Source organism: Apis laboriosa, unplaced genomic scaffold (assembly GCF_014066325.1).
Source record: "Apis laboriosa isolate Shangri-la unplaced genomic scaffold, ASM1406632v1 scaffold204_cov149, whole genome shotgun sequence".
NCBI classification, from domain to species: Eukaryota; Metazoa; Arthropoda; class Insecta; order Hymenoptera; family Apidae; genus Apis; species Apis laboriosa.
In genome coordinates, this window is record NW_025222299.1 from 895,087 (window position 1) to 917,638 (window position 22,552).

General features: G+C 21.0%; 3 protein-coding genes across 6 annotated transcripts; 1 reads left to right on the forward strand and 2 right to left on the reverse strand.

Moving 5' to 3' along the window:
* Positions 1–6: 6 nt before the first annotated feature.
* Positions 7–10,820, reverse strand: LOC122712618 (calcium release-activated calcium channel protein 1-like). The gene is given in 6 exon segments (XM_043932407.1): positions 7–1,396; positions 2,258–2,386; positions 3,187–3,252; positions 3,254–3,262; positions 4,922–5,109; positions 10,650–10,820. Coding segments are annotated over 6 exon segments (1,008 nt in total). The 5' UTR covers positions 10,735–10,820; the 3' UTR covers positions 7–865.
* A 70-nt stretch (positions 10,821–10,890) lies between these two features.
* On the forward strand, positions 10,891–21,027 carry LOC122712617 (SEC14-like protein 2). 3 transcript variants are annotated; one of them, XM_043932404.1, is made up of 12 exons: positions 10,891–11,275; positions 12,154–12,242; positions 12,429–12,539; positions 15,504–15,573; positions 16,747–16,790; positions 18,982–19,099; positions 19,243–19,452; positions 19,772–19,852; positions 19,935–20,134; positions 20,388–20,524; positions 20,588–20,739; positions 20,808–21,027. In XM_043932404.1, the coding sequence occupies exons 3-12, from the start codon at positions 12,489–12,491 to the stop codon at positions 20,918–20,920; spliced, it is 1,176 nt and encodes a 391-aa protein (XP_043788339.1). In that variant the 5' UTR covers positions 10,891–11,275; positions 12,154–12,242; positions 12,429–12,488; the 3' UTR covers positions 20,921–21,027. The 3 variants fall into 3 exon arrangements, with proteins under 3 accessions (XP_043788339.1, XP_043788340.1, XP_043788341.1); XM_043932405.1 differs by having other exon boundaries at positions 10,891–11,270; XM_043932406.1 differs by lacking the exon at positions 12,154–12,242.
* LOC122712621 (thioredoxin domain-containing protein 17-like) lies at positions 19,437–22,270 on the reverse strand. 2 transcript variants are annotated; one of them, XM_043932414.1, is made up of 4 exons: positions 21,956–22,270; positions 21,621–21,702; positions 21,297–21,501; positions 19,437–19,571 (listed from the first exon to the last, which is right to left on the reverse strand). In XM_043932414.1, the coding sequence occupies exons 1-3, from the start codon at positions 22,095–22,097 to the stop codon at positions 21,345–21,347; spliced, it is 381 nt and encodes a 126-aa protein (XP_043788349.1). In that variant the 5' UTR covers positions 22,098–22,270; the 3' UTR covers positions 19,437–19,571; positions 21,297–21,344. The 2 variants fall into 2 exon arrangements, with proteins under 2 accessions (XP_043788349.1, XP_043788348.1); XM_043932413.1 differs by lacking the exon at positions 19,437–19,571 and having other exon boundaries at positions 21,222–21,501.
* Between the last annotated feature and the right edge of the window lie 282 nt (positions 22,271–22,552).

The following is a 22,552-nucleotide window of genomic DNA, read 5'->3' on the forward strand; positions in this document are numbered from 1 at the left end:
ACTGAATCAATGTTATTTATATAATTTATTGTAGCAAAAGTACTTCAATTTTGCATATTTTTTCTATCAACAAATATATATATAAATCATTTGTTTGCAATAAAAAGTATGTACAATATAATTACCACTCTTTCAGCGATGGCAGTAATTTGACAACCAAGTACAAATACAACAGAGACAATAAAATAGGAAATTATTTTGTCTCCATGTAAAAAACTTGAAATGTCACTTGAGCATGGGACGTCTTATAAGATTATAAAATAATAAATTAAACGAACAAAATTATAAAAACTGTGAATAATACCGGGAAGCATATTTTTAAACGAGATAATAAGTACATTCAACGCGAGTTAGTCACGCATTGTCAACGAAAAATATAAACTTATATTCGCAATTGTTGCTTTTTGAGTTATAACTAAAGAAAATCATATGATAAATATTACTGCATACCGTTTTTTGATAGATTAAGTCGCTATGCGAGAAAAGGAATGTTTGGCTTTCATACGCACACTTTTTCATCAAAAATTACTTTTCAGTACATGTAAAATTCATCACTATGTGGATAAATATGAGGAAGAATACAATATATCGCTTATTGAAAGAAATAGTTGTTTTCTTTCAAAGTTATTATGTTTTTCAAGTATTGAATATTCTCTTATGTGATTCAAAAATCACATCTAGTGTAAATTTGTTATATACACAATTATTTTCTCAAACTTTTTGAATCAATTTTCATCTTGCATTATAATATATATAACATGTATAAGTTTATATTGCAGCCTGAGCAGATAATCAGAGATTCATCATCCTCCATTATAAGAGATTATCACATTTTAAAAGTAACATAAATCATGTCTCATTATGTTCAAACTACATGCGTCACGCCACTGGTTTGTAGCAAATTTACACCATTCCTACCCTCAACATCGGTTGATTCTATTTGTTCTTTAAGTAACTCCAATTCCCTTATACCAGATACTGTGACTTCATATTTGTGAGCTACCAAACTTCGATAAAAATGTATCGCGAATGCAAGAAAAATTATTAGTACTGGTATTAATACGATACAAGCGGACCAAGCGGCCACTTCTGAAAAGTCATAAAACTTTACCCAACAAAGTATAGCAATTTCCAATAAGAATAGTAAAAGTCCTAATAAAGTGGAAAATGCCCATGCTACTTCGATGTACCAATGTAAACGTTCATGTGGTGATTCATGTACCAAACTTATACTATGTAAATTGCATACAGCTTCAATATTTGGTAAAATACATGTTGATATCATTAAGGCTAACATATGAACCGCGACCAGCAAGGTAGTACATACAGCGAAGGCAATTAACATCTCTGAAGGTACTTTCGTATCGGAATTCAATTGTACTTCAACCATGGCTACCTGTGACAAAAAAATTTTATTTATTAATATATATATAATTATTATATATTATATATATATGTATACTAAATATATATAAAATATAATAATAAATATACAGTAATGTCTGTGTAATAAAATCAATGTGTTATATAATAATATATAATATTCTCTATTATTATACATATACAATTCTTTAGTTTTTAAAATAATATTTTTTTTAATGAATTGATATCTATTAATAATTTTTCAAATTAATAATTTTAAAAATTCAAATATAGACTAAATATTGATAATATAATATTTATATTTCAATTTACATAAATTTAAAAATTGTATTAATTTTATTAATTATATTGTAATTAAATTATAAGAAATTTTAATTAATATAATAATCTAATTCTAAAAAATATAATAATAATCTAAAATCTAAATCTAAATTATTAATACTAAAATTACTAATACTAAAATATTATTATTAAATTTATTAATATTAAAATAGAATAATATGAAAAATTTAAAAAAAGTATAAAAGAATACAATAATCAAATAATAAAATGAAGATACATTTTTATTTAATTTTGAACAATCAATTATTTTTAAGATTATAGTTTAGAAAAATGCTATATTTGTTTCTATTATTATTATATATATATTATATAATCATATATATATGCATATATCATATATATTACATTAGTAGATATGAATTCACTATATTTTTTATTTTTAATAATTATATATAAAAAAAAACAATTTTTTACAAATATGATATTATTATTATTATAATAATATCATAATAAACTCTATTTGTTCTTGATAATCTAAAAATATTTTTAACTATTAAAGAAAAGAAATATTAAAATATTCATATATATATACCATAGCAAAACCGGAAAGTAGAGCAGACGTCTTGCTTGACGCTTTAAGTTTCGCTCGGCTGAGTTGTAATTTTCTCCAAGAGAGATAACCCGGCGTGTGAAGGCCATCTCCTGACTGTGACATCTTTGACTAGTTCATAAAAGAAAAAAACAAACAATATAGAAATTATATTAATATAAAGTTTGTAAAATAGAATTGAATGAAAGCAAATGATTGCACAATATGTTTAATCGAAAACGATATGCTAACTTGTCACTGTGCCTCAGGCATCTCGTGACAATTATACAATCTAATTGAAACTACTGATCTATATTATCGGGCAATGTAATATAATTAAATTAATTAACAGAACTATTTTTTAATATATTTATAAGTTGCGTTAAATAATATAATGATTTTTTATATCTTATAGATATTTTATAGATTTTCTCAAATGAGTTTATATGAAATTATATTTAACTTCTTAATATATTAATTTGATATTAGCCAAAAGAAGAAACTCTGAATATATTACATTGCTATTAATATGCTAATTTTTGTTAGTATATATGTGTGCATTTTTTTTTCCTTATAAATAAATAAAATTTAAACATTTTATATATTCAGCTAAAAATGTTATATAAAATATTACAACAAAATTATTAGACAACTACAAACTATATAAATTCATAAAAAACTTACATGTATTAAAATGATTTATTTTTAAATTTGAATCACAATCATTAACTTGCAAATATAAATCCTAACTCATATTTTTTGTCTTGAAACAGCGATCAATATATTCATATGAGATTTTAGATTTATGATATATGTTCGTGTGGCAAAATCATTGTTGAAAATACATCAGAATAATTGCATATCCAGGGTTACTGAGTATCCGGATAATTGGCGCTCAACTGTACAAGCACGTAAGAAATAAAGACACGTACCGAAAGTAGATGGCAACGTTGGTGCCAATGGGAGAACTTGCCAAAAGTCCTGTGTAGGACAAAAACCCAACGGGTGCTGAACGAAACAAATAACAAGGAAAATTAATGAAAAGATATAATAAAAATAAAAAAAAATTCAACTACTAGATTGATATATCTGCAAAATTTGGCAAGCGATAGAATGATAAAATATCATATTAAAAAAAAAAAAAATCTTAATTTCTAAACAATAATCTTAATTTCTAAACAACGTAAATATTTTAAAATTATTATAAAATTAAATTTCTTCAATTAAAAAATAAATAAAAAAAAAAAAGAAAATATTCTCTTTTTAATTAATGCCTTACTTTTATATAATTAATTAACTTTTTTGATCATATAATTTTTGCTATATTTAGATCAATATAATTATTTTAGATTATGATTAATCATAATCTAAATCAATTTAAATTATCGTTTCCCGTATAATATACATCCGTAGATAATATAAACATATTTTTTTAGTTACTATGAAACTATTAATATATTATGTGTTTGTGCTTTATGTAAGTTGAATTTGCGGACATAGAATAGTTGTTAACACGAAGATAATTATGCGGCCGATATGATTGCCGGATAAAGATGTTGTATTATCAACAGTGATAATAAGTAAGTAATATTGTAATTCGTACAATTCCGATTGAATTTATCAGTATTTTCAAGGATTTCTTGAATATAAAATAATACATATTCAATTTTCTGTTTCTACGAACATTAATATACGAGTTCTTTTCCGAATAACAATCATCGACGATTCTCATGAATTTCAATCTAATTTCCTGATCACGAAATCATCAACGGAATGAATTTTAAACAATAATATAAAGAAAGAATGATTTATCAAATAAAAACAAGTAACAAGCAAATTGATCTTTGTTATTGAAATTCAATTGTAAAACAAAGAGACGTAAAAGATTTGATACACATTTTCATTTGAAAACTATAAAATAGTCATGATTGATTTAATGTTTGAATTTTATGTTTATACGAAATTGTTCCAATATCTGAAATTTTAAAATATATGTAATTAATAATTTAACTAATAATAATTTAAATAAAAAATATTAGATAATAATAATAATATTAGATAATTTTGATTAATAATACAATTTTATCTATTCATGTATTTTATTGAAATATACATTGTATAATTATATATATATTTAATATTTTTTTATTAATTATATTTCAGCATATTTTTTTTATATTTTCAAAATATATGAATATTATTGTTTCATAATAAAAATATTATATTTATATATATTATATATAATAATTCATTCTGTATATCATATATAATATTAACATGATTCACATTATAATATTACTTGATATAGTATATCTTTATAAAATAAATTCTTGTCAGATAATTCTAAATATTTTTTCATAAAATTATTTCCTGAACATATATATATATATATAGTCTCTTTTATACCAAACTAGGATTATTAATATTTATATCTGTGATATTAAAAGATCAAAGATAGATTTATATGTGAATTATCTTAATAATCCAATAAAAAAATAAATGAAAAACTGATCACTAATAGGAAATGCAAATATAAGAATATGTATATGTATATGATGCTCGGCGAAAGAAGACAATAAGACAACAATATAATATGTAGTGTGATACATAAAGAGATAAAAAGGAAACGAACTGTAAGATCAAAGAGACAAGGGGAGAACTACCGACCTGACACTCGTGGAACCGCTTATGGAAGCAGTGGCCGTCAATGTTGCGCAGATGTGTGCGCGCCACGTGTATCGGCAAATGCGAAGAGGGGAGTACCGCTCCGTCCTCCGCGCCAAACACTGAATTGCGTCCAGTGCTTGTCGACCATATGGACATTAGGCTTGGTTCTTGTGTGGCTCTGACAAATGCTAAAATAAAAAAAATTATAATAATAAACTGTTCTAAATATTAAAATTATTAATTATTAAAATTATAAAAATGGATAAATTTTCACTGCTAATTACTATATAGTATTGATTCACAAAATTTAAGTAATAGAAATTTTATCTTAAAATATTAACTTTTTTAAATAAGATAATAAAATAAGATTAGACAAATAAAATAATACATAAAATAATACATACAAATAAGATAATAAAATAAGATTAGACAAAATAAAATAAGACATAAGATTTTATTTAAAAGCACGTTTGCATTTAATTCCTTTTGTATTTGTACATATATAAAAATTAATGCATGTATCCATTTGTTTTTTATTTATCATACTGTACTATTACGTATTATTCAATAATGCAAAACACTGATTTTTTGCCTCTTTCATCATTGAGTAATATAATAAAATAAAAAATTTGATCTACTGAAAATGCAAAATTGCATTGAATATGCAAAATTATTAAGATTAATCGTCCATAATAAATAAACAAGAATGATAAAACATTCTTTATTCAAATAAATTCAATTGTATTATATCATTTTTTTGTTATAATGGTAAAAAAATTGGTTAATACCGATATTCATGCATAATATCAATTTTTATATCAAATTTTGTCACGTATGATGAAATTATGTATCTATCTATACTAATTATAATAATAATCAAAAACAAGTGGATATATGTATATTACCTTGAGTATAACTTTAATGCAATCAATGACATGATTTTAAAAAAAGAAAATGAAAGGAGAGAAAAATTAATCTCTCAATTTTTCAAAGTTAATTTTATTTCTTAATCTAAAATAAATTGATTGTTTTGGTTTTTTTTTTTAATATTTATAGCTTCTTTTTATTTTATTATATACAAAATATCATATGTATAAAGTGTATCTATATATCGTTTAGCTAATACTTTTAACACACTAATGCATAACCTTCATAAACAGTCAATTAATGCCTTAAAGGAGTAAATTTTTTTGTTTATATTCATTGATAGTGCATCAAAAAAAGATTTAATAAAGATTTAAAATAAAGAAAATAGTGCATTTTACTTTAAAAAATTTTGAATTTTGATTTCTTATTATTTTTAATTTTTATTATTATTTAAATTGATAGCAATGATAGCGTTGTACGCATAACGTTCGCTTTCATTTACATGCTATTATGCAAACGATATATTTCCTGCAACCTTTTCAACTTAAACCATCAAGGAGCAAATATTGAAATAAATGTATGCACGCAGAATTAACATTCTTTTCTGTACATATTATTTGATTATTTATATATTATATATATATAAATGATCATATATTATATATATATATATATATATATTTTTGATATATAAATCAAAATGATTTATAATTTCTATATTTTTGTTTCAATAGGTTATTGTACTTGATAAAATTATCATAGATATTATATATAGTATTACTAAAAATATATCGGTACTTAAAAAAAAAAGTATTACTTTAATTAAAAATAACTGTAGTTAAAATTATCTATTGAAAATATATATATAATATGTACATTGTGCAGATAAAAAATTATCAATAAAATTATCAATAGTAAAAATAAATATTATTAACAATAAATCTTTGAATATCGATAAATAAGTAATATACATTTTGAATATTAATAAATTAATTTTTTATATTATAATTCCTTTAAATATTATTATTAATTGCTTTAATTACAATAAAAAAAGATTCAATTTTTATATAAATAAAAATTTGAAATTATATAAATAATATGATAATATGATTCATTTCAATGGATCTTAAATCTGTTTTTTTCATATAGCTTATATATTATAGCTATTCTTGTTAATTTGACCTTGATTTTATGCTGCCACAAAAAAAATTGATGGAGATTAGTCCAAGTTAAATATTATGAAAAAAAAAAATATTTTTTCTTTAGTAAACATTTCAACAATATTTTTTTTTCTGAATTAAATATATTTAAAACTTATATAAAAAAATGTTCCAATTCATAAATATATAATTCATTAAAGCTTATCTTTTGATATTTATAAATTTTTATTTTATATATATATATATATATAAATTATTAATAATAATTTTATATCTAAAGATTATTATAACATTATTTTAAAGAACTAACAAATATTTGATATAAAAATATATTATGTATATATGTTGTAGACATATTATCTACAACATATACTTTAAAAAAATAATTAAAAATTATAAATCTCAAATGTATATTCAGTGTGTTAAATATAAGTTTTTATTATATATTACTTAAATTTATAATAATTTAATAGAATTAATTTTAATTATATGTTTATGTTTTAAAAACAATATAAAAACAAATAAATATTAATTATACATCTAGAAATGATTCATAATTCCTATAATATATAATAAATATAATAAATATCGATTATTAGATAATAAGAAGAAAAATTTTCCTTATAATCTTTTTTTAATGTTGATTCAAAACATTTTCATTAATCATTCTTAAAAAAAAAACCATAACGAATTATCTATGTTGTCATTGAGTTGCAACTAATATAGTTCAGAGATACGTGCCAATATCACTAAAAATACAGACGACGGTAGAATGCGTAGAGAGTTTGCTGATACGATTTATATACTAAATTAAATCATGATTAAAACAACTGAAAAAGTCATTATTGATGAAAAATAATTAGTTTTATTTGATGTACTCATATAGATATGTCATGTCATTATACACGAGGTCAACAAATTGTCGAGCCAACATATTCCTGCTATTTATGAATGCTATAAGATAATGAACATATATATACATATATATATATATATATATATACATTGATAATTTGAATATAAAAAAAAAAATTATTAAAAAAAATTTTATAAATACGATAATTACAGAAAAGTAATATAAAAACTTTATAATACAATTTTTTTAAAAAATGAGAAGAATAACATTAATTTTTTGATATAATTTAAATTATAAATTAAATAAAAAAAAAAATAAATAAAAAATAAAAAGAAAAAATTCAGATAAAAATAATAATTCATTTTAGTAAATTATGTATTTCAATAAAATAGAAATATATTAATAAATAATTATAATATATATATTATTATAATATATATTATAATATATATTCTATTACCATTTTGAGAGAAATTGAAGAAGTATGTAAATCAACGTGCGAACTGATAACAGAAATCAATTTTATGTATTTTTCACAAGAAAAAAAAAATGTGAAAAATAAAAAACAAATAAAAACTTGATGGAGAAAAAACACTAGCATTTGATTTAAAATTATGACACTAGAATGTTTGGAAAATGAAAAATTTTGCAAACAAGTAAAAATCACACCAGATGACAGCGTCGAAAGACATTAGTACACTGAATAAGAACGCCGCGATATGGCATCGATGAACGTTAACGACTGACGTCGAAAAAAGCCGATAATTGCCGAACATTTTTGGCGCGTAAATTAGATATCAACAAATCTCAGATACAAATAAACAATGCAAATTTGATATAAATATTGATTTTTTTTATTTTATTAAATGAATAAATGAATGATAATTTATCAATTTATAAATAATCTTGCAAAATATTTAAAGATTATAAATAATTCTAAAAAATCAAATAATTGCTATTCTAAACAGTAATTAAAATTAAAATAATTTTCTATTAATAATTCTCTCTATATCTATTCAATATTTTAATTGTATATTTTTATATAATTTAATTTCTATTAATTTCTTTTAATGTTTCAATTTTAAATACATTTTACAAATTTTAAAGATATTTAAAATCAAACAAAAAAGAATTATAAGTGTATTCACATACCATAGATTGCAATATTTTCGTTTACATTTTCCTTGTACATCAAAGGATAGATAAAAATATAAACCAATGTTTGACTAATGTTAAATCAAATTTATCGTTTTTTTAATGACTTATAAACAGTTTTGGTATCTCCAATTTTGTAAATACTGCGTATATTGAAATGCATTAAATCAATAATAAAGAAATATCATAAGATATAGTCATTTTTAAAAAATTGAAAATATATATATAATATAAAGTTCACGTAGAAGTCATAGATGCAAAAATTTTCATTACAATACAAGCTGAAATACTAAAATAATTTAATTTAATAAATAAAAATAACTAATAATTTTATTTTATGAATTTTTCTTCATGGCAAACATCTAGAATGTTTCATTTCTAATGAAAAAAAAATTTCATTTCTAGTTCTATTATTGTTTATATTCAAAACCAGGCAATCTCTAATCTATTTATTGTATTGCTATTGATTGATCTATATTTAAAACTTAAAAATTCTTTTTAAGAAAATTATTCATTTTATTTTACTACACTTGCTTTAATCCATATTAGATGCCTGATTAATGAGATTATATAATATATATAGAGAAAATTAATTAAAGAAAATTATTAGTATAGATTAGAGAAACAAGTAATTTAGAAATGAATCATATTTTTTATGAATTTTATTCAGTTTAATTATGAAATGCATATGTACTATATTACTATATTATTAATTATATTACTATATTACTAATTATCAAAAAATTATAATTTATTACTTATAAATAAATTTTTGTAGATTATAGATAACATAATAATTACAGATATTATGAATAAAAAAAATTAAAAAAGACGATATATGAATTATAATTCAAACTAGATTTGATAAATATTGTTTAGATTCAATATACTTAAGTATTTTTAATGCAATCAATTTTTTTATTGTGATTGTTTTAATGGAGATAATCAGAATGCAAATAATCAATATCTATAGATTGGTATTGTTTAAAATATAAAATAATTACAAGAAATTACTTACTTAACAAGGTTCTGATAGCGATAGAATTTGTTTAACCTCGATATCGATGAATGTATTCTGTCATATGATCTGTTTTCTTGTCGAAATTTATGTTGGCACAAAACGCCGATAATGTATCGCTTGAAACAAAACTGCATTCTTTGATGCAAGTTTAATTAAATAATTACAATTACATGAATCACTTTCTCGATTAACCAGAATATTTTAAAATTGATATAATATTGAACTTATTCGACGAAAAATTACACAAAATGTTCCATATCACTTATCACCTACACCATAACTAGATGTACGAAAACGAGAGATCGATCGAGTTGAATGCTAATGACTGTCAATATTTTCATCATATAAGAATCTTTCTGCAGATGGCATTAGTAGTACTTCGAAATGGCAGTACAAAATTGAATATCAAATTTTCTTCCAACTAATCCATAAACTGCTTATAATAGTATAATATATCTACATATTATATAAATAAATATGGCGTCCGTAAACCCAAAATTATCAAGGTTACTATGATATAAATATGTAACAAAAATGCTGATCGATTAATCAATTGGTTAACATATAATATAAATTTATTAAAACGGAATATCAAAAGACTAAATCATACAAAATTATCAGTTAATAATAATCATAGTTTTCAAACAATCTTACACTGTAGTTACTTACAAATTCGCGCGCATTCAAAATGATCCAATCCAATACTGTATTTTTCCCAGCGTACGCTGTAATCTGTGGAGGAAGAAGAACTCATATCTCAACACGTTATCAAATAATTCCAATTTAAAAATAATTGAAAGAACTTTTGATTGATTTACGCTTCTCTATTATAAACTTAGACACGAACGGGGCAAGTGGTGGGGTATGCCCTAGCACGGTAGCGCCCCAGGCATCATGAATACAGCGTAAAACAGAACGGTACCACTCTTCGAGTGTCAGTCAGCGCGCAATATTCATTTTTAGTAGGGAATTGATTCTTGAACTGGAGCGCGACGATCACAAGAGACACCTGTTGCGCCATAAACTAAGCCTGTTACCGCGAAACACGAATGCAATAACGATGCATTATTCGAACGTGCTTGCGCGCCAAGTGACGACGTAATTTGTTGGCGATTTAATAGACATACAAAAGTTTTTCGAAAAAAAGTTATAAATTCGTTTATTTCGTTAATTTTTTTTTTTAAATAATTCAAAGTGCATTTTAAATAGTGATTACGAAATTAAATCAGTTAAAGGGAATTTATTTGATTGCAACACACATTTTGTACATATACACGGAGAGAAGTTGAAGTATGGTAATTATTGTATCGATTATATTAATTTTTTTAATATTTATTAAATAATATTTAATTTAATATTTAATATTTTTTTTATAATAATAATAATTTTTTTATGATTTATTTTGAATTTCATATCTCAATTTAATAATATTATATAATATATTTCTTTATAATTTTTTATAATATCGAACTTTATCGAATTAATATCGATCATTTATATATGATCAAGAATTGTAATTATATGGATATTCATATAATTTTTTTTTAAATTCTAGATATTTAATCAGTAATATATTTTTTAATACATTTTTTAAAAGATACAAGAAAAAGGATAAAATAAATTAATAAATTAATAAATATAAATTCTTTTTTCATAAAAAAGCATCATTCAGTTAAATCATGTTTCATTTCTAACCTTTAAATAAATATATATATTTGAACATTTATTATTTTATAAAAAAAATAAGAATTGATTTTAATATTTATAATTTTGAAATGCAAAGTGAGTTTATTCCTATGCATAACAATAAATTGATTATCATACAATAATGCATGCTATGTCTATGTTATATTAAATTTTTTATAATATATGACGAAAAAAATAAGTTACCAAGTTATCAAGAATTTTTTAAATTTTATATTATAAATTATTATGTACAATCTATTTATCTATTTATCTGTATCTATTTATTGTATCTATTAAAATTTATTGATTATAAAAAGTTAAATGTATTTCATATTTGATGTCAAACATATTTGTTCTTCAAAAATCTTAATAATAGAAGAATAATTATTTTCAAAGTTGTCTGTTTTTAATTTCTTGTAATTTTATTGCATTGTTAAAGAATAATAATAATCATTATATATGTGAATATTATTATTTATTATTTTAGCACAAATTAAAGATCAAGAAAAGAAAAATCTTATATGACACAGCATAGTTTAAATTTATATTTGATTCAAGTATATCCGAAAAAATAAGGTTGGTATGATAATAAAGTTGATTTATATGTATTATCTATTTAAATATCTGTATAATCATGGTCAACACAATCAAATGTTTATAATTAAATGTGAATTGTTTCGATATAATTCCGTATTTGAATGGATAATATAAATTAAATAATTATGTAATATAATATAACAATAAATATATAATTAAATATAGATATCAAGGAAAAAGAAGAATTAAAATAATAGCTAAAAGACAGATAAAAAAGAAACGAAGATGATGAAAATAGTGGGATTGGAGGACAACCAACGATTTGCATTGATGAAAGTAAGTCAATGACTCGATTTTAAAAAACATATGACACTAGAGGTCAATGATGATATGCAAAAAGCGTTTAATATATTTTTTTGATGAAATTTTTTAAACATTGACATAAAAAAAAATATAAATGTGCATCATCGATAGTTCACAATTGGTAAAAGTAAAACTTTCTAAAGAAAAAAATTTAGAAATTTTTAGAGAATAATTTTATATTATTATAAAATAATTAAAGAATAATTTAGAAAATAATCTCAAAATTTCATTATCAATTTTTTTATTTTTTTATCTTTAAATTTTTTAATTTTTCTTTGAGATCTTATGATTTCTGTCATGTTATCTACATAACAAAATAATTATATTTTAATTTCATATAATGATTTTCTTTTTTTTAATTATAATACATTAATACAATCACTAATCAATGATGATTACTGTTATCATTCGCATCTTTTCAAAATACTGTTCAATCAATGAACTGTTATTATAATCTATCTATCTACGATTATTTTATTATTGCTTCCTATTTCTTTAAAACTTTCATTCTATGTCACCAGCAATGAATATGTTTTTATCATCGCTTTCGTCGTTCGAAAACGTGTTATTATTTGATGAATTTCACCCGAATGAAAAACTTTTTATCGCGCGATTTGGACCGTGCATTCCCATCCACATTTCTTTCGTCTATGGTCGCCGATTTCTTTTTTTGAGAGTCGCTAAATCTATCCACACTTTAAACGATTTCAGATTCTCTCCTCGTAAAAAACAATTCTTACTATACTTGTGTTTCTCTAAAGTAGTTTTTTTTATTCAAACATTACGATGATCGAAAGGAAACGGTACCTCGTGTAAAACGGCACTTTCTTTACTCTATCGTTCTCTGTAGATATATATGTAATCTTATGTGACAAAGATTAGACAGATACATAAGATCTCTTTTTGCTCATTATTTGCTTATACATAAATCTATATTTATAAGTTAGTTTTATCAAATTTTCGAGAATTATGCTACATGATATAAGAATATAATTAACATCGCATACGCAGTAGAAATGTTTCGTTAATTAATTGAGAACCACGATACTTTCCTGTTAATTCTATATTATTTTAAATAAGAAATTACACAAAATATTTTTATAAAAAAAAATATTGATTCTTTTCAAATTTTTTGTAATATTTTGTAATAGTATTTTTATTGTTATTGAATATGTGTTGCAGGTTTATATTTATATATATACATATATATATATATATATATTTAATTTTTTCTATAATTAAATATCAATTATATGTTAATTATCTATAATCTATGAAGTTTTTTAAGATTTAAATTAATACAGATTAAATAATTTCAATTAATTTTGCAAAATCATTTTTTTGTAAAATCGATTATCTCATAATTATTCAGACTATCTCATAATTATTATAATAAAATATACGAGTAAGATTGTATGTAAGGATATTTATGAAGGATATAATATGTATGACATTCTAAATATTCAGAAAAAACTAGTAAAAACAGTACAATTAACATAAAACAGAATAAATATATAGAAATCTTCATCATATGATCTGTTTAGTTTTACATCTTTTTATTTTTCAATAAGAAAATAATATAAAAATATTATGTGCATATTCTTACTTATTAATATTATTTATAATGATTATTTATAATGATTATTTATAATGAGTATCATTATTATTTTTATTCTTACAAACTTCATTATAATTTTAATTTTTTCTTCTTTAATGTGATTGATAACTGTTAATTTATGTATTTGTGATAAAAATTAAAAATTGAAAAGTAAATAATTAAAAAAATCTAAAATAAAGTTATAAAATTTAATAGATAAAATGAATCTCTATTTAATTTTTATTTATTAAGTTATTTTTACAAAAATATAAATTTGTATATCAATAAATTATTGTTAACAATTGATGATGAAATAAAATTTAATAAATAGAGTTTGTCCATCAAAGAAGATATATTTTATATATATCAATCTTATAATTATCATGATTTTTTAATTGCTATCCTTCTCAATGTTTAGAATTTAATCAAGTATAATTTTAAGAAATTTAAAACAATTTTATTTAAAAAATGAAAGAAAGAAAAAATAAATTTTCATTACTAATTCGATATATGTCGATATTGGTAACTGGTATTTCGGTTATGGGTAACCGGAGTGGGTTGACCTGTAGAAAAGTCTATGTGAAAGTAAATACAAGTGGTTTTGTGAACAGTACAAAGCGAAATAATCAAAGATTTTTGCGCTGACCGTAAAATCATCATTGCATTTCTCTGAAAAACATTTTGCTTTCACTACAAATCATAAATAAAAGGCGAACAAATAATATAATATACTAGTAGCAGATAAATCGTTTACAAATTATGCATAAAAGTACACATTCCAAGTTTTATCTTTTTATTATGTCATATAATTACAGTGTACATAATATATCGTAATCTGTTAGGAAAAGTATAATTTAGTTACATAGTTTCTACAGTTCTTTTTTGTTATAATTTATATAACAAAAATTGTTCCAGTTTAATAGTACATTACTATTTCAATTTTATTATCTATTATTGCCTGAAATTTAAAATCATCATTGTACATTCGTACATTTGTACATTGTACATTTCTATCATTAAAAATTTGTTTCTATCATTAAAAATTAATGTTAATTATAGTTTCTTTTTCTGATTTAAAAAATACAAAATAATATACTATATTAATTAATTATTATATATAATAAATAAACTGTAATGTTAATACAATAATATAATAACAAATTATGAAGGATTAAAAAAAAATGAAAAATTATTTCTGTCGCCATAAAATAAAATAACTTATTTTTAATTTAAATTCTAATTTTCATATATGAAACAATAATAAATAAAAAAAAATCATTCAATATATATATAATTTAATAATTTTATATATTATATAATTTAACGTATTCTGGTTTCAGTTTAGGAAGGCAGTTCAAGATGTAACACAACCGCATCATGACGATAACTTTCTACTACGTTGGCTTCGAGGTAAAAATTTTTGTAATTTATTATAATTCTTGTAATTGTTTACAAGATTTCTTAATATTACATGAATTAAATGAATAGCCTGAAAAAATCTAATTTGGAAAATCATCCTTGCTTTAATCGCGTTTAAATTTTTATGTTTTAATAAAAATAGTACGATAAATATGTACGGTAAATTTTTATGATAATTATTGCTTTTATATATATGTATGTTAAAGGCAATAAATATATATATTCATTTTTAGCGTTTTATTGAGATATTTTTTTTATTGATTCATTCAAAGTCAATGGCATGATTATTTTATTAAATTATTCAGTAATTTTACTTAAAAATTTTTACTTGAATAAATCACGACTCAGTAAAAAAATTTTATTCCAATAATTTTTTTCATAATTAAAAAAAAAAAAAAACTCCAGTTTAAGATTTTTATCTGAATTTAATAAATCGCAACTTCTAAGAAAATTTTTCGATGAAATTACTAAGAATTCTTTTATCTTTTCGATTATATGTCTTAATTGTCTTTTCAAACAAGATATGATTTTACTAAGCAAAATCTATATAAAATGTTATTAAGAAATTAATCTCTCTTTTCTTTTTTTTTTTTGAGCATTATTAACAACACAGATAAAATATGCATTAAAAAAAATTTATATAAAATATAAATGTTTCTTGATTTAAATTGAATGTAAAAATCTTGAAATCTTGAGGATAAAAATGATTATTTCCTATTCGAATAATAATAATTTTATATTTTATTATAATATTTTATATTTTGTATTTTATTGTATTGATTGCAAATCAAATTAAATTAATGTATTTTCATTAATAAAATTAAATATATCATTAGATAAATAAAAGATAAATAAAGTTAAATAAAAGAATACTAAAATCTTAAAAAGATATTTAGATATTTTATATAATACAATAAAGAAATTGATATCAGCGGATAAATACATTTTTAAATGTTTTACTATATATATATGATGAATGAAATATTAATCATGAAATTTAATCATGAAAATGAATATATTAAATATATTTCATAGTTTTGATATATTTTTTTAATTTGTTATTTTAGATATTTTTAATTGATTTTAAGTTTAAGATAAAGTTTAAGTAATTTTATTCTAAATATTTAGAATAAATATCTTTAAATAAAAACGCGTAATTTCCAGCAAGAAAATGGGATCCAGTTGCTGCGGAGAAGATGCTGCGTGATGTAAGTTTGTTTTTACATATATGTATGTTTTTGCATATATACGTACATATATATATATATATATATATATATATATATATGTATGTTTTTGCATATATACGTACNCTAATGCGATCCATTTATGTTCATTTTTCTTCTCTTTTTAAATTAGAAAAACTATCCATATTCGTAGAAACTGAATAATAAATAAACATTTTTGTTTCGAAAAAATTCTTTTGAAAGGGGGACAACTTCGTTCAAACTTACTCTGTACTTTCACATATTTCTTATGCATCCCATACTTACACTATACGAAATCATGCGATTAAAAATTTGATTATTAAATTAATTAAACATTGTTAAATTAATTTTAATATTTTATTACGTATAAGTTCATTAAATTTGTTTTATTTTTTAAATTCATTATTTTATATTATTTATTTTTTTTAATAAAATGCAATACATATTGCCAATCGAATTATAACAAAATTTAAATAAATAATTTTTATTAAATAAATAATTTTTATTTAATTTAATATAAGTAAATCAACAAATACATGAAAATGAAAATAAATAAATATATATTTTTAATAAATTACAAATAGAAAAATTTAAAATTTATCTTAACTTTTTTGATAGTTCTAATATTATCAAATATAATTTTAAAAAAAATTATACCAAGTGAAAAAATATATTCGAACTTATATGCATATTTTTTTTATCATAATTTTATTTAGAAATTTAGATCTACTTTAATTGTAATCTTATCTAGAAATTTAGATCTAGACATAATAACGATAAGTTGTACATTTATCGATTATGTTTTTTTATTATTTAATTGATCAATTATCCATATTTTGCGCTTGACTTCGCGGTTCCAAATTTAAACTTCAATTTTTCCACTTAAATTTAGAGACAAATTTAATTGGAAAAGTTTGAAGGAACATATTTCACAATTTTCTGAAATTTCACTGATTTATAGATTGAAAAATTAGCTATAAATATGAAAACATTCATTTTATGATCTAATAATCAATAGAAAAAAAAAAATGAAATTTTTTTTTTGCATTTTTTATCATTTTAGATGTTTAACAACATAGTAATTCTGAATTTTTTCTATTATATTCTTATTTGGTCAATGTATATTTCTTATAATTATTTAATTAACGAATCAGATATTTATTTGTATATTGTTTATATATTATAATTATTTCTAAAATAATATAAATTTATTTGAATTAGATTTTAAAATATTTAAAATATTTTTTTAAAATATTTATTTAAAATATCATATATAATTAATTATTATATATAATTAGCGATTCTATATTCCTAGTATTCTCTTATAATGTGGATTTATATAATGCCATGAAAAAATTAATGCAATAATTGTATAGAGTAGAAAACGATTTACATTTAAAAATCAATTTATTTGATTTTACTAATACTTTTATTATATAGAATGTTAATTCATCAAAAAAATATATTCATTATAATTCCAACTAATAGATAAAAAGAGAGCATAGCAAACCTTTGTAATGTAAACAGCTATAATATTTTATATTCATATGTTGATCTTCTGTATATATTTCCTCTTATATTTATATTTTATACATTCCATTATAAATTCCATTATAATAAAAGAAAAAACAAATTATAAAAGAAAGTAGATTTCATTTAATAAATGGTTATAATTTTCTATTTTATTATTGTTAAATTGTAAAATAAGGAATTTAATACACGATTTAATGTTAATGTAATTTTATCTACATGTCATTATCGTTTTTTTTATAATTAAATAATATTTAAAAATAATATGTAATAATAAAATATTCTAAATATACAAATATATTTTATTCTTTCTACTTTTCTTTTTTCGATTTAAAATTCCGGATATTGCAACATATTGATTGCAACTATATTCCCTTTCTCCTTTTCAAGGAAACTAGAAATCATATTTCTCAATTCTATTCGATTAATACTTTCAATTTTTTATTTAAAAGCATAAATTTAGAATCAAAAATGTTCTTTGGATATAGAATTTTTAAATTTTTTGAATTAATATTTTTTTTAGTTTTAATGATCTATGAAATCTTTTAACTTTATATCTTTTTAATTTCATTATTTATAATTTTTCAAAAAGATTAAAACATTTGATCTAAAAATCAAAAACAAATATTGACATTCTATAATAATTTAAATAATTTTTCAGTCTATAGAGTGGCGAAAACAATGGGAAGTTGACAAATTAACTAAATGGGATCCTCCTAAAATTTTGAAAGATTATCTACCTCATGGTTTATGTGGTTTTGACAAAGATGGGGCACCAGGCATGTATAAATCTTTTTTATTTATTAATTCTTGATAATGAGATAAATATGTTAAGTTTTTTATCAAAAGTTTTTAATCAAATTAAAGAAACAATTCTTAGAAATATTATTAATTATTCTAAGAAATTCTGGTATCTTTACAGTTATTGTTATATATTTCGATGCGCTTGATCTTTATGGTATTTTGCACGTGGTCTCACGTATGGATATGATAAAAATGACGATAAAATGTCTTGAAGAATATTTAATGTTGTGTAGAGAGCAAATGTTAAAACATGGTCCTTTGGCTGGTCAAGTAGTTGTAATATTTGATATGCAGGGATTCAATTTGAGACAGTATCTTTGGAGACCAGGTAAAATTTATATGCATCATGTAATCCATCATTATTACATAAGTCTTTTATGGTACATTAATTTGATTTTTGAAAATATTTTTATAAGAAATCTTTTTGATTCATTATATGCGCATAATCTATAAAAACAAAGTATTGAGTAATGAAATTCTTCTATAAGATGAAGTAATATTTTGTATCCTAAATTTCTAAAATGATAGTGATATAATTTTTATTAAATTGAAGTTTTTTTTCATATTATATATTTCAGTTAATAGTCTTTTTGTCAAAAAGATAAAATTTGAAGTTTTTATAATAGTTTAATAATTTTATTTTTCAGCTGGAGAAGTTGTAATTACCTTAATCCAAATGTATGAGGCTAATTACCCGGAGATTTTGAAGACTTGTTATATCATTAATGGTATACTTTATAATACAATATATATAATTATATATAGTTATATGATATAATCAATTATTAATATAATTATACATTTTTATAGCTCCGAAAGTATTTGCTTTTGCGTTTTCGGTAGCGAAAAAGTTCATGAATGAATATACTCTGTCGAAGATTCAAATATTTAAAGCAGATCCTTCTAAATGGCAAGCAGCGATATTTAGTAACATTTCAAAAGATCAAGTACCTGCTTTCTTTGGAGGTACTCTTAAGGATCCTGATAGCAATCCAAAACTTGGAACAAAGGTGAAGAAATGAAAGAAAAGAATTTACATCATTTCTAAAGTTTAAATAAACTTTTGTTAACTATATAAAAATACAAGAATATTTATCAGAAATGACTTATTAAAATGAAATTTGAATTCATTTATTTAAACTTTATATATAACTTTTTATATTTATATTAGAATAAGAAATTGTAAGGAAGAGAATCAATATTAATATTATATCAATTATATAGTACATATAATTTTTAATTAAAATTTCTGTTTATGTTCAGATTTGTCTCGGTGGCAAGGTTCCTCAAGAAATGTATGTGACTAATGATAGTAAAGAAAATTTTACAACAGTCACAATTAAGAAAGGTGGAAAATTGGAACTTAATATGACAGCACTCGAGACAGGATCTTTATTAAGGTATAAATAAATTTATAAATTAACTATAAGAATTTCGTATTTATTAATTGTGGATGATTATAGTTGGGAATTTCGAACCGAGAATCATGATATTAAATTTGGTATTGTAAAGAAAGATGATAATGGAATGCAAAAGGAAGTGATACCTATGCGACGAGTAGCTGCTCATCAATTAGATGAAATTGGAATTTTGACTTGTGAAGTACCTTCTACATGTGAGTATATATCGCGTTTTATCGAAAAAGTATCAAAAATACTTTATTTATAATTTTATCTATTTTAGATTCTATTGTTTTTGATAACACTTATAGTATTATGAGAAATAAAAAAATTCATTATTCCGTGAAAGTTATACCACCAACACAATCGCAAGAAATAATATCAGCAACTTTATAAATAAAAAATAATAATAAATACATATTAAAAAATATTTTTTGATAAATACATTCCATAGAATATTATTGATATTTGAAAAAAATTATATTTTTGTTACTTTTATTTTTTCTTTTTTATTTGTATTATATTTAATTGCAAATACTAAAAATTTAATAGTATTTTTTATAGGTTTTATAGAAATGAATTTAAAAATAATTTATTTAATTTTATATATAAATTTATGAATGTTGAATTTTTCATTATAAAAACTATTTTTATTTTATCTATGTTATAATTGTATTATTATGTATAAAAAAATGTAGAAAATTTGACTACAATATATATTAATAAAAATTAATATTGTAGAAAACTTCAAATTCATTCTTTATAGACTTACACAATTATTCATTTTGGATATCCATATCATCATGTAGAATTGAACTATCTAATCATCTTCATCAGCAAGTAACATTTCAATTAGATCAAGTTTTAAACATTGATTTCCTTCCAAACGTTTTTGTGTACCCCATTTTGCTAAAGTAGGTAGAACTTTTAATTTTGTAACTGAGTTGGCTCGAAATGGACAATTTAAATCTTTCCAACTAAAAGAAGAAAATATTTTATAAATTAATTATTTTTCAAGGATAATATGTTAACATGATATATAAAATATTTGATTTATATATATATATATATACATATTGATATATAAAATATTTACTATGGCCGATCTCCAACTTCAACTTCAATTAAATGTGCTGATGTAGGAGCTATTTTAAATCCTTCTTCTATAAAAGGTTCAGCTATAACAAAAATATAATTTTTTTTATCCTCACATATACATATTGTTGATTTATTCACAAGAATATTTTGAAACACTAAAATATATTTTAATTTTTATTATAATTATATAAAAATATACATATGATAAATAATTACTAATTCTAAATTATTTTATGCAAAAATCTGATAAGTTACATATGAATTTATGTTATGTATGAAAATATATAGTTTAGGTTATGTATGAAATAAATGACGACGATCGAAAGATTGTACCTTCAACACAGTCTGGACACCAACTTTTGCCGTTAGGAAGTTTTTTTCCAGTATAAAGTATGTAAATTGATTCATTAGATTTAAAATTTTTCATAAATTCGAAAAAATTTTCGAATCCTTCAACGTGGTGACGTAAAACCATTTTCTATTATTTCTCTTTGAACAATAAGTACAATGATATTAAAATTTTACGATTTTTTTTTATTACATGATATATTAGTATGCAATAGTCTCTTATCAACTGTAAAAAGGTGACACCTATGCGAGATATTTTTGGTTGATATCGAGGTGATAAGTAGTAGAATTTCTGATTAATTGAGCTGAATATAAAAACTTTAATTAATAAAGCTAATTTAATATTGTAAATAAAATATTGTAATAAAATACAATTTACAAAAAGATTTTATTATATTTGAGATATACTTGAAATATTAATATTAATTAAATATTTATTTAATAAATAACAGAACATTCTATATATGATGTATAATATTTATATATATAATATTATATATAATATTTATATATAATATATGATATCATACATATTACTATTTTATTATAATATGTAAATGTTCACGTAATAAATATTTTAAT